Source organism: Dryobates pubescens, chromosome Z (assembly GCF_014839835.1).
Source record: "Dryobates pubescens isolate bDryPub1 chromosome Z, bDryPub1.pri, whole genome shotgun sequence".
Lineage (NCBI taxonomy): Eukaryota > Metazoa > Chordata > Aves > Piciformes > Picidae > Dryobates > Dryobates pubescens.
In genome coordinates, this window is record NC_071657.1 from 989,386 (window position 1) to 1,007,116 (window position 17,731).

Here is a 17,731-nt window from a genome sequence, read left to right on the forward strand (position 1 = left end):
TTCTTGCTCTCTCCAACTCCCTGAAGGGAGGTTGTAGCCAGGTGGGGGTTGGTCTCTTCTCCCAGGCAAGCAGGACCAGAACAAGAGGACACAGTCTCAAGCTGTGCCAGGGGAGGTTTAGGTTGGATGTTAGGAAGAAGTTCTTCAACAGAAAGAGTAATTGGCCATGGGAATGTGCTACCCAGGGAGGTGGTGGAGTCCCCATCCCTGGAGGTGTTTAGGAGGAGCCTGGATAAGGCCCTTGGTGCCATGGTTTAGTTGATTAGAATACTTAGAATACATAGAATACACAGAATAAACCAGGTTGGAAGAGATCACCGCGTCCAACCCATCAACCAATCCTACACCACCCAAACAACTAACCCACGGCACCAAGCACCCCATCAAGTCTCCTCCTGAACACCTCCAGTGATGGCGACTCCACCACCTCCCCAGGCAGCCCATTCCAATGGGCAATCACTCTCTCTGTGTAGAACTTCTTCCTAACATCCAGCCTGAACCTCCCCTGGCGCAGCCTGAGACTGTGTCCTCTTGTTCTGGTACTGGCCGCCTGGGAGGAGACCAACATCCATCTGTCTACAACCTCCCTTCAGGTAGTTGTAGAGAGTAATAAGGTCACCCCTGAGTCTCCTCTTCTCCAGGCTAAGCAACCCCAGCTCCCTCAGCCTCTCCTCACAGGGCTGTGTTCCAAACCCCTCACCAACTTTGTTGCCCTTCTCTGCACTCGTTCCAGCAAGTCAACCTCCTTCCTAACCTGAGGGGCCCAGAACTGGACACAGGACTCGAGGTGTGGCCTAACCAGTGCAGTGTACAGGGGCAGAATGACCTCCCTGCTCCTGCTGGCCACACTCTTCCTGATGCAGGCCAGGATGCCCTTGGCCCTCTTAGCTGCCTGGGCACACTGCAGGCTCATGTTCAGCCTACTCTCACCCAGCACCCCCAGGTCCCTCTCTGCCTGGCTGCTCTCAGCCACTCTGACCCCAGCCTGTAGCTCTGCATGGGGTTGCTGTGGCCAATGTGCAGAACCTGGCATTTGGATGTGTTCAGTCTCCTGCCCTTGGCCTCTGCCCATCTGTCCAGCCTGTCGAGGTCCCTCTGCAGAGCCTCTCTACCCTCCAGCAGATCAACTCCTGCCCCCAGCTTGGTGTCGTCAGCAAATTTACTGATGATGGACTCGATGCCCTCGTCCAGATCATCAATAAAGATGTTAAAGAGCAAGGGGCCCAGCACTGATCCCTGGGGCACACCACTGGTGACTGGCTGCCAGCTGGCTGTGGCACCATTCACCACCACTCTCTGGGCTCGGCCCTCCAGCCAGTTCCTAACCCATCGCAGTGTGCTCCCATCCAAGCCATGGGCTGACAGCTTGGCCAGGAGTTTGCTGTGGGGGACGGTGTCAAAGGCCTTGCTGAGGTCCAGGTAGACTACATCCACAGCCTGCCCACATCCACCAGGCAGTCACCTGATCATAGAAGGAGATCAGGTTGGTCAGGCAGGACCTGCCCTTCCTAAACCCATGCTGGCTGGGCCTGAGCCCTTGGCCATCCTCTAAGTGTTGCGTGATTGCACTCAGGATGACCTGCTCCATAATCTTGCCTGGCACTGAGGTCAGGCTGACAGGCCTGTAATTCCCTGGCTCATCCAACCGGCCCTTCTTGTGGATGGGTACCACGTTGGCCAGCTTCCAGTCAGCTGGGATGTCTCCAGTGAGCCAGGACTGATGAAAAATAATGGAGAGTGGCTTGGCCAGCTCATCTGCCAGCTCTCTCAGCACCCTAGGATGGATCCCATCTGGTCCCATGGACTTGTGGGGGTCTAAGCTGCTGAGGAGAGCTCCTGTCACTTGCTCATGGAACACAGGGAAACCATGCAGCTCCCTGGCTCCCTCTGCCAGCTCTGCAGGCCAGCTGTCTGGTAGACGTTCTTTCCAGCTAGTAAAAACTGAGGTAAAGAAGGTGTTAAGTACCTCTGCCTTTTCTTCATCCTGTGTTACAACATTTCCCTCCATGTCAACCAAGGAGTGGAGGTTGTCCCTGCCCTTCCTCTTGCTATTAATATATTTATAGAAGGACTTCTTGTTGTCCTTCACATCAGAGGCCAGTTTAAGTTCCAAATATGCTTTTGCCTCCCTAATTTTCCTCCTACATGCCCTAGCAACCTCTTTAAACATCCCATGGGTTGCCTCACCTTTCTTCCAAAGATCATACACCCTCTTTTTTTCCCTTAGTTCTATTAAAAGTTCATTACACAGCCAGGCTGGCCGTCTGCCCCGGCGGCTCCTCTTCCGGCACACTGGCACAGCCTGCTCCTGAGCCTTCATCAGCTCTTTCTTGAAGCAGGTCCAGCCCTCCTGGACCCCTTTATTTTTAAGGGCTTTCTCCCAAGGAACCCTCTGAATTATTTCCTTGAGCAACCTGAAGTCTGCCCTCCGGCAGTCCAGAGTGGAGGTCTTCTTGCTGCCCCTCTTAGCTTGACCAAATACTGACAATTCAATTCTCTCGTGGTCGCTGGCCCCTAAACAGCCTCCGACCACCACATCACCCACCAGCCCTTCCCTGCTGGTGAAGAGGAGGTCAAGCATAGCCTTGCCCCTGGTAGGCTCACGCAGCACCTGGGATAAGAAGCTGTCCTCCATGCAGTCCAAGAACCTCCTGGACTGTCTCCTCTCTGCTGTGTTGAGATCCCAGCAGATGTCAGGCAGGTTGAAGTCGCCCATAAGGACAAGGTCAGGAGATCTTGAGACAGCCTTAAGCTGTCTATAGAATGTTTTGTCAACATCATCCTCCTGGTTGGGTGGTCTATAACATACTCCAACCAGGATGTCTGCCCTGCCGGTCTTCCCTCTAATTCTTGCCCACAAGCATTCAACCTGATTGTCCCTAATCTCTAGCTCAATGGCATCTAGTGCCTCCCTGATGTACATGGCCACCCCTCCACCCCTTCTTCCTTGCCTGTCTCTCCTGAAGAGCCTGTAGCCATCAATTGCAGCACTCCAGTCATGTGAGCTATCCCACCACGTCTCCGTGATGGCAACTACATCACAACTTTCCTGCTGCAACAAGGCTTCCAGCTCCTCTTGTTTGTTTCCCATGCTTCGTGCATTAGTGTACATGCACCTCAGCTGGGCTGCTGGTTTGGCCTCTGACCCTAGCTTACTGCCCCCAGACTCTTGCCTGAGGGGACTAGTTTCAGCCCCTTCCCCCTTCGAAACTAGTTTAAAGCCCTGTCGATGAGAGCTGCCAGTTCCCTCCCCAGAATCTTTTTACCTTTGGGGGACAGGCCATTCTCATATACTGTGACCTTTCCCCTTCTCTGGGACAGATGTACTCCATCTGTTGCCACGTGGCCTGGTGCAGTAGAAATTTTACCAAGATCAAAAAACCCAAAATTCTTTTGTCTGCACCAGCCTCTAAGCCACTTGTTGATTATGGCTGCTGTCCTGTTCCTTGTGGTATTCCCTCCTGCAACTAAGGGTATTGAGGAAAAAATTATTTGAGCACCTGACCCCTCAACCAGATCTCCCAGGGCTGTGAAGTCATTTTTGATAGCCCTGGGAGTTCTGGTTACAACATCATCATTCCCTATCTGCATAAGTAGCAAAGGATAATAGTCAGAAGGCTGTACCAGCCTGGGTAGCCTTCTAGTAACATCATTAATTTGGGCTCCAGGGAGACAACAGAGTTCCCTATGAGATGGGTCTAGCCGACAAATGGGGCCCTCCATTCCCCTCAGAAGTGAATCACCAATAACAATTACCCTCCTCTTTTTTTTGAGGGAGCAGGTCCTGATGCCAGGGGAGGGTTGTTTAACCTTAGACTGCTTTGCCTTAGGCCGTTTAACCTTAGGTTGTTTACCCTTAGGCTCTTTAGCCTCAGGGAGAACCCCAGATGGTGTGTCCTCTGGTAACAGGACCACCTCACCCTCGATCTCCAGTGCCCCATACCTGTTTGTCAAGAGCAGCGGGGAAGGTGTGGGAAGGCAAGGAGGCTTAACCTTGTGTCTTTTGAGAGGAACCTGTGTCCATTCCCCTCTGCTTTTTGGGTAACCAGCCTCTGCTGTGGGAGCCTGCAGAGCCTGCTTACTCTTGTTCATATCTTTCCCCCTCTGGTTTATCTCTTTCCTCTTCATGTTCATCTCTTCCCTACATTCCCTTACACTTTTAAGACTAGCAACCTCACCCTTTAGTCTGGCCACCAGACCAAGTAGGCAGTCAATCTGCTCACACCTCATGCAAGAGTTACCCCTACTACTCTGCATCTCAAGAGCCAGGCTCCAGCACTCTCTACAGCCAGATACCTGGACAGCTACCTGCTTGTGTTCTACCTCAGTCTGGGTCGACACTGACTTTTTTAGGGAGTTTTTGCTACAAGTTACTACCATGATTGTCCCTGACCACAGCACCCACTAGAAAAAGAAAGGAAAAAAAAAAACAACCAAAAACTAGTGAAACCGTGACAATATGGCTGCCCGACGGACGGACCCTCGCCCGCGGCGTGCTCAGGGGACGTTCTCAGCTCCGGTGACCCCCGCAGCCCAACAGGAGAGCGTCGGACGGTCCCCGGTGGCTGCAGGTCCCGGTGCAGTCCCGGCACGGCTGCCCGACGGACGGACCCTCGCGCGTGGTGCAAACCGCGTTTAAATCAGCCGGGGGTGACGCAGCGATCACGAGCCCCAGTGGCGCGAAGAGACGACTCCCGCCGACCTCGTGGCGTGCTCAGGGGACGTTCTTAGCTCCGGAGACCCCCGCAGCCCAACAGGAGAGCGTCGGACGGTCCCCGGTGGCTGCAGGTCCCGGTGCAGTCCCGGCACGGCTGCCCGACGGATGGACCCTCGCGCGCGGCTGCAAACCGCGTTTAAATCAGCCGGGGGTGACGTAGCAATCACGAGCCCCAGCGGCGCGAAGAGACGACTCCCGCCGACCTCGCGGCGTGCTCAGGGGACGTTCTCAGCTCCGGTGACCCCCGCAGCCCAACAGGAGAGAGTTGGACGGTGCCCTGTGGCTGCAGGTCCCGGTGCGGTCCCGGCACGGCTGCCCGACGGACAGACCCTCGTGCGGCTGCAAACCGCGTTTAAATCAGCCGGGGGTGACGCAGTGATCACGAGCCCCAGTGGCGCGAAGAGACGATTCCCGCTGACCTCGCGGCACGCTCAGGGGACGTTCTCAGCTCCGGCGACCCCCGCAGCCCAACAGGAGAGCGTCGGACGGTGCCCTGTGGCTGCAGGTCCCGGTGCGGTCCCGGCACGGCTGCCCGACGGACAGACCCTCGTGCGGCTGCAAACCGCGTTTAAATCAGCCGGGGGTGACGCAGCAATCACGAGCCCCAGCGGCGCGAAGAGACGACTCCCGCCGACCTCGTGGCGTGCTCAGGGGACGTTCTCAGCTCCGGTGACCCCCGCAGCCCAACAGGAGAGAGTCGGACGGTGCCCTGTGGCTGCAGGTCCTGGTGCGGTCCCGGCACGGCTGCCCGACGGACGGCCCCTCGCGTGCGGCTGCAAACCGCGTTTAAATCAGCCGGGGGTGACGCAGCGATCACGAGCCCCAGTGGCGCGAAGAGACGACTCCCGCCGACCTCGTGGCGTGCTCAGGGGACGTTCTCAGCTCCGGTGACCCCCGCAGCCCAACAGGAGAGAGTCGGACGGTCCCCGGTGGCTGCAGGTCCCGGTGCGGTCCCGGCACGGCTTCCTGATGAATGGACCCGATGAATGGTGTTAGGTGATAGGTTGTACCCGATGATCTGTTAGGTGATAGGTTGTACCTGATGATCTCAAAGGTCTTTTCCAACCTGGTTAATTCTATTCCATTCAAATCCCCCCATTCAAGTCATTAAGATATTAAATCCTAATGGACAGCAAAGAATGGATACCCAAGAGTCAACTGAGCATCTGAAAAGAGTTCTCTGAGCAATGCTAGCCCAATGCTGTGGGCTTTGAAGTCCCCCTGCTCAGACAGGCTCTTCCCTTAGAGGCTGCAATTTGCCACTGGGATTCATTATCTTGCTGGAATGTGAACTGCCAGGTTATGAATTCAGACTTCAGTGCAGCCAGTGCTACCCTTCTGAGCCCTTCTGCTGTGACTCTTCTGCTTTAGCCATCTCCAGCAGGTTCTACAGTTGTACCTCTGGTTATGTGTGCATGCTGCAGAGAGGGAAGGGAGTTGCAGAGCTGAAATCCCATCTACCACAGAGCTGAGGAAAGAGTGGCTAGCCTGTGACCTTCTCCAGCTCTGGTGTTCCCTGCTTCATCTAGGAGTTTTTGAGTTGTAAGAGAAAGCCAACTGTATCCTGGCTGCATCAAGAGAAGCATAGCCAGCAGGTTGAGGGAGGTGATTCTCCCCATCTGCTCCACTCTGGTGAGACCCCACCTGGAGCACTGTGTCCAGTTCTGGAGCCCCTGGTACAGGAAAGTGCTGGAGGTACTGGAAGGTGTCCAGAGAAGGGCCATGAGGATGAGCAGAGGGCTGGAGCTGCTCTGCTATGAGGACAGACTGAGGGAGTTGGGGCTGTGCATTCTGGAGAAGGCTCTGAGGAGACCTAATTGTGGCCTTCCAGTATCTGCAGGGGGCTCCAAGAAAGCTGGGGAGGGACTTTTGAGGGTGTCAGGGAGTGATAGGACTGGCGGGGATGGAGCAGAACTAGAAGTGGGGAGATTCAGATTGGATGTGAGGAAGAAGTTGTTCCCTGTGAGGGTGGTGAGAGCCTGGCACAGGTTGCCCAGGGAGGTGGTGGAAGCCTCCTGCCTGGAGGTGTTTGCAGCCAGGCTGGAGGTGGCTGTGAGCAACCTGCTGTGGTGTGAGGTGTCCCTGCCCATGGCAGGGGGGTTGGGGCTGGCTGAGCCTTGAGGTCCCTTCCAACCCTGACAACTCTGTGATTCTAAGAGGATTTTAAAAGTAAACCCCAAACCTTCCAGATCTGAAGCCCCAGGCAGTGTCTGCTACAGTTCCTTGCCTTCCTGCCTACATCCTCTACATGTGCATCAGGCACGCGGATTACATCGACGACGACCAGAAAGTGCATTCCTTGCTCACCTCCACCATCAATGGCATCAAGAGAGTGCTGAGGGTAGGTGTCCCCTTTTCTCTGCTCTTGGGCATGGGACAAGGTAAGGTGATTACAGCCAGGCTCACAGGTGTCCATTTTGCCCCTGCAGAAAAACAACAGTGACTTTGAGTTGACCTCCTTCTGGCTGGCCAATACCTGCCGCCTGCTGCACTGTTTGAAGCAATACAGCGGAGATGCGGTAAGGAACTCATCACTGATCTTTGGGATGTTGGATCTTCAGGCCTCCTGGGGCTCAGGGCTTCCTTCTGGCTGGGATGGGAGGTCATCTCAGCCTTTGCTCTTTTGTTCATTTGGATGTAACAGGAGGTGGCTTGTGGGTTCCTAGAAACGCAGGACAGCTTGGGTCCCAGGGGCCTTGAAAGGTCTCCTGGTCCGACCCCCCTGCAGACAGCAGGGACATCTGCAGCTACAGCAGGCTGCTCAGAGCCTCAGCCAACCCAGCTGACCATTTCCAGAGTGGGGCATCAGCCACCTTTCAGGGCAACCTTGGCCAGTGTCTCACCAGCCCCAGTGTAAAACATTTCTTCCTTCTCTCTGGTCCAAACTAGACCACGGGTTCATGGGGTGCATGAAGAAGAGCATGGCTAGAGAGCCGAGGGAGCCTTTCCTCACCCTCTTCTCTACTCTGTTGAGGCCACACCTGGAGTCCTGGGCCCAGTTCTGGGCTCCCCATTCCATTAGAGACAGGGAACTACTGGACAGAGTCCAGCAGAGGCTACAAAGATGCTGAAGGGCCTGAATCATCTCTGTGAGGAGCAAAGGCTGAGAGCCCTGGGGCTGAGAGCCTGCAGCAGAGCAGCCCCAGAGGGGATCTGAGCAATGCTCAGCAAGAGATAAAGGCTGGGGAGCAAGGGGCTGGGGCCAGGCTCTGCTCAGTGGTGCCCAGGGACAGGACAAGGGACAGTGAGCACAAACTGGAACCCAGGAGGTTCCATCTGAACAGAAGGAGAAAATGGGTGTGAGGGTGGTGGAGGGCTGGAGCAGGCTGCCCAGAGAAGCCTGGGGTGTCTCCTTCTCTGCCAGCCCCACTCTGGACACTCTTATCCTGGGCAAGCTGCCATGGGTGTCCCTTCTTGAGCAGGGGCAGATGGACTGGATGATCTCCAGAGGTTCTTTCCCACCCCCACCATGCTGGGATTCATGGGGCCTTGCACCAAGACATTTGAGAGCTGAGACCAGGACCCTTGGAACACAGCACACCACAGAGTGTTCTGAATTCCATACCCAGCTTGGACTTGCCTCAAGGGGGGATTTCCTTCTGATAGTTTGCTTTGGGAGGCCTGGTTTTAGTAGGCCCCACAACTTTTCATTACCCTAGGACTTCAAGCAGGGGGAAGCTGTTCCAGATCTTGCCATTTTCTTCTGCACATTTCTACTAATTTTTATTTCCCCCCTGTTCTGTCAAAAGCAACCAACAGTTTGAGGGAGCAAAACTGCAGAATCATAATGTCAGATCTCTTCCTGCCACCTCAGTAATGTTCCATAAACTGAAATAAGTCTGATGATAGCCAGTCCCCTCTGACAAAACCAGACCATCGCTGTCCTCTCAGTGCATCACACCCTGCCATATGCTCTAGGCATTGAAATGTTCAGCAGGAGCCAAATTGCAGAGTTTCTCATTTAATCCTGAGCAATCAAGCTTTAAGGGTAAAGATCAAGGCCTTCATGGGCTCAAATTAATTACTCAGGTCATTCACAGTTGTGTCTAAAACCTCAGTGCTGGACTTCCCAGGTTTGGATTAGACAAGTGATAATTTCTAGCAGTTAGTGCTCCTGTTTTGCCCTATTCTGCCTGGATCACAACATCACATTCTTAAAGGAAACCCCCACCCAGAAAACCAGAAGGGTGGTTAAAAAAGAACAGCAGCCCATCAACCAACACCCCACCAGCCTTAATTTTCACATTCTTTGCCATGATTTACTGTGTCTTTGAAAATCCTGTTGATGATTTGGTGCAAAAACAAAACAAAGGGGAAAAAACCCACCACCAGTTCTGAGCAGTTTGTAAAGTAAGCAGCTGTTTTCAGTTGGAAATTCCTCATGTCTGAGCACAGAACTTGGGGCTGCAGCATCTGTGTGGTAGAAAAATACCCTGCTGTGTCTGCAGGGAATAAAGGCAGCTACCTGGAGAGATTGCTAAGCTTCAGGTCAGTTTAAAATGCTGGGCTTAGGAGTCTTTTCCATAATGCTCGGAAAAGAATGAAGTTTGGTAACATTTGGGGGTATTGTACTCTTATTTTAACACAGTGTTTGTACTGGATTGTACAAAGGACAATGAAACCAAGTGTTTTCATCTCCTCCTGCTCAGGGTTTCACAACACAAAACACACCTAAGCAGAACGAGCACTGTCTGAAGAACTTTGACCTGTCTGAGTACCGCCAGTTGCTGAGCCACCTCTCCATCCAGATCTACCAGCAGCTCATTAAGATAGCAGAGAGCATAATCCAGCCCATGATTGGTGAGTTCACAGCATGTTAGCCTTTAGGAGAATACTTTTCTCCTGTAAATATCCACCCTGACCTTTGTGCAGTGATAGCATGGCATTCCCCAAAGGGAAAACAGCACTTGGAGGAGAGGTTCAACAAGGCCATTGGAATGGGCTGCCCAGGGAGGTGGTGGAGTCAACATCATTGGAGGTGTTCAGGAGGAGACTTGATGGGGTGCTTGGTGCCATGGGTTAGTTGTTTAGGTGGTGTTGGATTGGCTGAGGGGTTGGACACGATGATCTTGAAGGTCTCTTCCAACCTGGTTGGTTTTTTATTATTATCATCATCATCATCATTGTCATTATTATCATCGTTATTATTAAGGCCAGGTGCTGGGTCCTGCACTTGACTCACAACCACCCCATAAAGGCTCCAGGCTTGGGGCAGAGTGGCTGGAAACTGCCCAGCAGAAAAGGACATGAGGTCTGTGGTGACAGGTTGGACTCAATGATCTTTGAGGTCTCTTCCAACCTTGGTGATACTGTGAGACTGTGACCTGGGGGTGTTGGCTGACAGCTGGCTAAGGGTAGGCTAGCATGTGCCTAGGTGGCCAAGGCAGCCACCAGCATCCTAGCTTGGATTAGCAATGGTGTGGCCAGCAGGACCAGGGTAGTGATTGTGCCCCTCTGCTTGGCACTGGTGAAGCAACCCCTGGAATCCTGGGTTCCGTTTTAGAATCATAGAATCACAGAATGGTCTGGGCTGGAAAGGACCTCCAAAGGTCATCCTAGTCCAACCCCCAACTCTGCAGAAAGCAGGGGCAGCCTCAACTAGATCAGGTTGCCCAGAGCCCTGGCAAGCCTCACCAGGATCAGTTTGGGGCTTATCACTCCAAGGACATTGAGGTGCTGGAGCATGTCCAGAGAAGGGTAACAAAGCTGGTGAAAGTTCTAGAGCACAAGTCTGGTGAGGAGCAGCTGAGGGACCTGGGGATGTTGAGGCTGAGGGCAGACATCCTCAGTCTCTACACCACCAGCACCCCCAAGTCCTTTCCATCCCTTCATTCCCCATCCTGGATTGATACTGGGGGTTGCCTCTACCCAGGATTATCACAGTAAATCAATGGTTCTGTCCCACTTTCAGTCCTCCCAGCACCCACTGTGTGGCACCATGAGACTGCTGCATGTCTGTGACTGCCCCTGAGTGGATCAGCTCTTACTTCTAATGACTAATAGGTTGGTTCAGGCTTTCTTAGCTCTGTTTTTTCCCCCTTTTTCAGTGTTTTCAGTGTTGGAAAATGAGAGTATCCAGGGGCTTTCTGGCATCAAACCAATAGGCTACAAGATTCGCGTCTCCTGCATGGCAGATGGTGACCCCACCTACACCTTAGACACAATCATTCGCCAGCTGAACAACTTCCACAGCACCATGTGTGACCAGGGCATGGACCCTGAGATCGTGGAGCAGGTCTTCAAGCAGCTCTTCTACATGATCAATGCAGTTGCCCTCAACAACCTCCTGCTGAGGAAGGATGTCTGCTCATGGAGCACGGGCATGCAGCTGAGGTGGGACATGGGCTTTGGGCTGGGATGTACCTGCTCAAGAGAGTTTTGCTCGTTTATAAGGTGATGGGAAAGAGCAAGATGAAATGCTGATGGGTCTGCTGGTTTTACAACAACTGTTGTAGCGCTGAAGGCTCATTGAAGGATGGAGAGCAGCCCTGTGGAGAAGGCCTTGGGGGTGCTGGAGATGCAGAGCTGGCCATGAACTGGCACCGAGCGCTGCCAGCGCAGAACCAGCCCTGTCCTGGGCTGATCCCCAGCAGTGTGGGCAGCAGGGGCAGGGAGGGGATTCTGCCCCTCTGCTGGGCTCTGCTCAGACCTCCCTCCTGCAGTGCTGGGGTAGCTCTGGAGTCCTGAGCACAGCACAGACAGGGAGCTGGTGGAGCAGGGCCAGAGAAAGCCACAGCAATGCTGGCAGGGCTGGAAGGGCTCTGCTGGGAGGCTCCAGGCTGAGAGAGTTGGGCTTGAGCAGCCAGGAGAAGAGAAGGCTCCAGGGAGACCTTCTGGTGGCCTTCCAGTGCTCAAATGGACCTAGAAGGCTGGGGACAGATTTTTTCTGAGAGCATGTTAAAATGAGGGAGAAAAGAGGGAGATTGACAGTGGAGGGAAGGAAGAAATGTTTGAGGCTGAGGGTGGTGAGAGCCTGTCCTAGGCTGTCCAGAGAGGTGGGAGCTGCCCCATCCCTGGAACCATGCCAGGTAAAGTTGTCTGGGATTGTGAGCAACCTGCTTTAGTTGCAGATGTCCCTGCTGACTGCAGGGGGGTTTGCAGTAGCTGACCTTTAAAGGTCCCTACCTACCCAAACCTGGGGTGCCATGGAATTTCAAAGGGTGCCTATTGCCAACCTGCCAGAAAGGGGCTGTGAATTTTTATCAGCCCTGGCATAAATCTTTCAAGTTCCTTCTTGCTGTAAATGATTTAAACCTGCCTTTTGCTCCTCTCTCCCTTTCCCCTGGAGCCTTGGAGTGGGCCCAGGCAAAGGCTTTTTTTTTTTGGTGCAGATATTTTCAAAGGTGCTTGGGTACCTTGCAGGCTTTCTTTTTTCCCCTTTCCCCCAGCATCTCAAAACTTGCTCAAAGCTTGATGTAAATGTTCTTTGGAAACTGGGCTGCTGCAGGAAAGCACGTCCCTTGTGCTGCTCAGCTGCTGCATGGCTCATCTCTTTCCTGAGGAATGTGGAATGTAAATGTTTGTCTCTTGCTTTGTGCAGCACAGATGATGGCTCACAAAAATCCACATTTACCAGTCTCTTTCTTGACATGTCTGTCTCCCAGCTCACCTTTTCATCCCTTGGTTCTTGCTCAGGTTTAACATAAGCCAGCTGGAGGAATGGCTGCATGGGAAGAACCTGCAGCAGAGCGGAGCAGCCCAAAAGCTGGAGCCCTTGATTCAGGCGGCGCAGCTTCTGCAGCTGAAAAAGAAAACCTCGGAAGATGCTGAGGCCATCTGCTCCTTGTGCACATCACTCACAACACAGCAGGTAAGGGGTTAAATTAAGAGTTAAAGGGGTGGGGAGGGATGGTCTTCACACCTTCACTGCCCAGTCTGAGAGTGTCTTTCGCATAACAGGGACAATCTGTCCTCGTCAGGACTGATGTTAGGTTCTGAGCCTTGTCAGAGGTGGTCTCCTTGGTGGCTTCTCTCTTACAGTGCCACTGATGGTGCTGGACCTTCAGAAGTCTGCAAATAGCAAACCCAGCCCTAAGGAGTTCATGGCATAAGTCAGTGTGGTGAAGAGGGAGGTTATTACTTTATTACTTATGACTTATGATTTATGAAAATGAATTTTTAAATTATTATTATAAAATTGTCAATAACCGATGAATCACCAACTTATATACATGTTCTAGTGCACGTTCGTGAAATATATCCCATAACTGGCTTAGTATTATGATTAGAACTTATTTGAGCTAATTACAAGCTATTTCTATATTTATATACAAGAAGGGTGCAGTTCCGCCGCTTGGCCACCAGATGGCAACTCGATGGGACGTGCGCGGCTTCTGGTGGAGCTCAGAGGGAGCTCTGTCCTGTGTGCCGCCGGTTCGAGACTGGGGTCTCGCAGAGCTGGCTTGCACGAGAGGACGGAATGGCAGGGCTGGTCCGGAGACGAGCTGGTCCTCAGAGTTGATCCGTACCGCACGGCGGGACGGCAATCGCCGGCAGGCGTGCCCGGGGGATGCGGCGGTACGCGGGTCTGCAGGGGCGGCCCCGGGAGTGAGGAATATCGGCGGGGCAGGCCCGACAGGGGTCGGCCAGGCTCGGCAAGTTCTCAGGCAGCGACTTCTCATTCGCTGCTGCTTAGAGCAACAGCAGGATACCCGGAGCGGTCCGGGGGTTTCGGTGCAGTGTAAGCACGAATGCTGCTGAGTAATCCCTGGAGTTAACAGGGCTCGGAGCGGCACGTGGCGCTCTTCTCTCCACTATGGTGGGGTTAAGCAATTGCGCGGGGACCTGGCACGGTCGAGTCCCTTCTCCCCGATAATTAGGCAGATCTTACCCTCGGGGGTTGATCCAGTCCATGCAGTAGCGACGGGGGGGGGTTCCTCTCCCGGTCAGTGGGACTGGCTGTGGCAACGCTGGCTTCTCAGCTCAGCGTGGTGTCCTTCCTCTATGGAAATAATTCCTCCAGTCGCCTCTCACATGCAGATGCCTTGGGATGCGTGCATGTATGTAACAGAAGCTGAACAATAAACTCAATTGCAGAGGCAGTGGCTTGGACTTAACTCTCGAGCTAGCACAGAGACAGAAATGGAGGAGGAAGGCAGGAAGGCAGGAAGGCACTTGTTTGCTCACTGGGGTAATACTTATAGAATCCCTCGAGGCTAGGTTTGACCAATGGGCATTCTCATAAACAGCTGGCTTCAGCCTATGGGACAGCATGAAGCTAGAATTCTTCCACATCTGGGGAATGCACGAGCACAGCATGCACCAGCAGCGTGCTAGCCTGGCTTTTGTCTTCCTCCTGAGGGAGGGGGAGCTCGCCCACATGCTGGGGCAAGATTCAATGTCTCGGCACAATGTGCCTTCACCACAGTCAGACAGCATTTTAAACCCATCTTGTTCTTAGCCTCAGAATTAACCAGGTGGGAGAAGACCTTCAAGATCATCAAGTCCAACCTATCACCCAGCACCATCTAATCAACTAAACCATGGCACCAAGTGCCTCATCCAGGCTCCTCTTAAACACCTCCAGTGATGATGACTCCACCACCTCCCTGGACAGCACATTCCATTCCTTCTGTGAAGAACTTCTTCCTAACATCCAGCCTAAACAGCCCCCTGTGACCTCTTGAGACTGTGTCCTCTTGTTCTGATGCTGCTTGCCTGGGAGAAGAGACCAACCCCCACCTGGCTACAACCTCCCTGCAGGGAGTTGGAGAGAGCAAGAAGGTCTCCCCTGAGCCTCCTCTTCTCCAGGCTAAGCAACCCCAGCTCCCTCAGCCTCTCCTCACAGGGCTGTGCTCCAGACCCCTCCCCAGCTTTGTTGCCCTTCTCTGGACACCTTCCAGCAGCTCAACCTCTTTCCTAACCTGAGGAGCCCAGAACTGGCCACAGGACTCAAGGTGTGGCCTAACCAGTGCTGAGTACAGAGGGAGAATGACTTTGCTGCTCCTGCTGGCCACACTGTTCCTGATGCAGGCCAGAATTCCATTGGCTTTCTTGGCCCCCTGGGCACACTGCTGGCTCATGTTCAGCCTACTGTTGTTGTCCACTGCCAGGGTCTAGCCTGGCTAGGTCTTCTAGATGCCCACCAACAATTCATATTTGGGGCAGGAGGGTGAGAACTGCCAACCTAGTCTGGCCAGGTCCAACTTTAATAGATTCTCCATTCCAAGAGGATATGAGCACAAGCTTTTGCTGTGGGAACGAAGGAGCATCAGGAGAAGCATGGTAGAGATGGTATCTGTGGACTGGTCACCCACATCACCAAGTGCCATCTTGGTGGAGTCCCTGTTGTGTAAATCTCTTGCTCAACTCTGTTCCCAGTTTACAAATGTGACCATGAGAAGTGAGTCTGACAGGTCCATGGAGGCTGAACCGTATCTCATAGCAGGCAAAGGAACACCAGATGACACTTACCATAGAATCAGAGAATTCTTTGGATTGGAAGGGGCTTTAAATATCATCTAGTTCCAACATCTCTGCCATGGGCAGGGTTAAGGTCCACTAGGTCAGGTTGTTCAGAGCCCTGCCCAACCTGGGCTTGAACACTTCTAGGAATGGAACATCCAGAACTTCTCTGGGCATCCTGTTCCAGTGTCTCAACACCCTCACAGTGGAGAAATTCCTTCCTTATGTCTAATCTAAATCTACTCTCTTTAAGTTTAAAGCCATCACCCCTTGTCCTGTCACTACACACCCTTTTACTCCCTCTCCAGCTTTCTTGTAGACCACCTTTAGGTTTTGAAGGCTGCTAAAAGGTCTTCCTGGAGCCTTCTGTTCTCCCAGCTGAACAGTCCCAACTCTCTCAGCTTGTCCACACAGCAGAGGTGCTCTAGTCCCCATGATCACCTTTGTGGCCCTTCTCTGGATCTGCTCCAGCAGGTCCTCATGTTAGGGACATCTTCTCCAACATGCCCTTCTTATGTTAGGGGCCCCAGAGCTGAACACACAACTCCAGCTGGTCTCATGAGGGCGGAGCAGAATGGCAGAACACCCTCCCTCAACCTGCTGGCCAGGATGCTTTGGATGCAGAAGCTTCTCGTGCTGCTTCTGCTTCTCAGTAGTGTCATGAGAGTCTTGTTATGGCCATATTAAGACAAACTCTGAAAAACCTCATGCATTCTCTTTTGTTTTGTTCAACAGATTGTGAAGATACTTAATCTCTACACTCCTGTGAATGAGTTTGAAGAACGTGTGACTGTAACCTTCATTCGAGACATACAGGTAAGTGAAAGGAAGTGGAGGAGACAGTTCTGATGGCATCTGTAGGAAGTCATCACTTACTCAGGCATTCTGTAATAGCCATGCTGTTGCTTGTTGTCCTGGATTCAGTGCTCTGCATGTGCACATGCTTTCCTGCAACCTAAAGCTGCAGGGATGACCAGGGTGTTCATCACAAAGAGCAGTAAGCACCTAAGTTCCCAGCTACTAATGAAGCAGCAACTTCCCTCTTTAAGGACAACTCAGAAGTAAGGTTGCAGGAGTCAGTGGAGCATCATTGAGTTACTGCTGAGGTACAAGGCAGAAACTAACCACTAAAGGAAAAAAACCCCACTAAATTAAAACCAAGGAGGAGGCAGGAAGAGGAAACAGAAATGAGTTCATCTCTTCCACAACTAAGTGACTAGGTCAAAAGTGGTCTGCTACTATTGTGCAGCGCTGCTTTGGCTGTGCAAGGGGGCCATGTTGTTTGCAAGCCTTTGTGTGGACATACAGAAAATGTAGCCAGGTTCTTCTGAAATGGTGTTTTCCTGCAGTCTGTGTAGAAGTTCCTCTAAATACTTGCTCAGAGGAAGGCTTCTGAAATAGAGAACTAAATAATTCTCACTGTTTTCTGCAGTATCTCTGGAGCTGTTCCTAGATCTCAATGATGATGATAAACATGGTCAAACCTTTGGTGGTGGTAAACGAGGTCATACCTTTGATGATGATAAACTTAGTCAGGCCTTTGGTGGTGATAAACATGGTCCAACCTTTGCTGGTGATAAACATGGTCCAACCTTTGGTGATGATTAACATGGTCCAACCTGTAATGATAAGCCCCAGAAAGGCAAAGAGAAGGTGACAAACTGGTGCTGTTTTCTTCTCCCACCCCTCACAGATGCACTTGCAAGAGCGAAATGACCCCCCGCAGCTGCTCATAGACTTCAAGCACGTGTTCCCTGTTTCGTTCCCCTTCAACCCATCCTCCATAACCTTGGACTCAATCCATATCCCTGCTGCTCTCAACTTGGGATTTCTCAATAAGGTCTGAAGGAAAGTATGATTAAACCCAGTGCTCCCACCCAGAGATTTCCCCCCCCAGCAAAGAGAGAAAATATCACAGATGGAGTTTAAGGGACTCCTTAAATATGGACCAAACAGGTTTCTGGAAGAACCAACACACAGTGGTGAATGGATGATCAACTGTGCAGTCAAGAAAGAGACTAATCTGACCATACTGACTTTTGTATGGATAATGTACCTCAGGAAAGCACTACTGGGCATAAAAAGTAAAATTAAGTTACCAAAAAAAACCCAAAAGGAAGAAAAAAATAGCCCTCCAACACCCCAAATCACACAAACCAGGACACCACAATGAAACCAACACTTCAAACCTGAAGCCCTAACAAGAAGCATCCAGGACAATGCACAGCTTTATTTTCACCCAAAACGTGCTGTTTGGTTTGGTTTCCCCCTCCCCCCCGGCTTCTTTTTTATTCTTTATTGGCATCTTGTAGCTTCTCTTTCAGCTGGTAAAGCTGTTGTGGTGGCCTGTAGAAAAGAACATTAAACCTCAAGGCTGAATTTGTGTGCCATAAACTTTTCTGTCCATGCCCCACTGTGCCAAAAAAAAAGGAGATTTGTGTGAGTGAGAGGGTAACAAAATGTCAGCAAGTTGCAGAGTCGAAGCTGGTCCTGTTAACTGAGACTTTGAAACAAACAAGGTACCAAAAGCCCTTGGAAGATCTGAGCCTCCATTGGTGTGATTTGCAGAAGCTACGCTTGAAACAGCAGCTTCTTTTTTTATCAATAGTG

At 52.2% G+C, this 17,731-nt stretch overlaps 1 protein-coding gene across 1 annotated transcript in view; it reads left to right on the top strand.

Annotated features, from left to right (window-relative positions):
* MYO5B (myosin VB) overlaps positions 1 to 17,223 on the top strand; it is a 255,509-nt gene extending 238,286 nt beyond the window's left edge. Inside the window, exons 36-42 of the mRNA XM_054178698.1 lie at positions 6,907 to 7,058; positions 7,147 to 7,236; positions 9,367 to 9,517; positions 10,765 to 11,050; positions 12,353 to 12,527; positions 15,857 to 15,937; positions 16,815 to 17,223. Coding sequence (XP_054034673.1) covers positions 6,907 to 7,058; positions 7,147 to 7,236; positions 9,367 to 9,517; positions 10,765 to 11,050; positions 12,353 to 12,527; positions 15,857 to 15,937; positions 16,815 to 16,967 — 1,088 coding nt within the window. The 3' untranslated portion in view covers positions 16,968 to 17,223. The remainder of the gene's footprint in view (positions 1 to 6,906; positions 7,059 to 7,146; positions 7,237 to 9,366; positions 9,518 to 10,764; positions 11,051 to 12,352; positions 12,528 to 15,856; positions 15,938 to 16,814) is intronic.
* Positions 17,224 to 17,731: the final 508 nt, after the last annotated feature.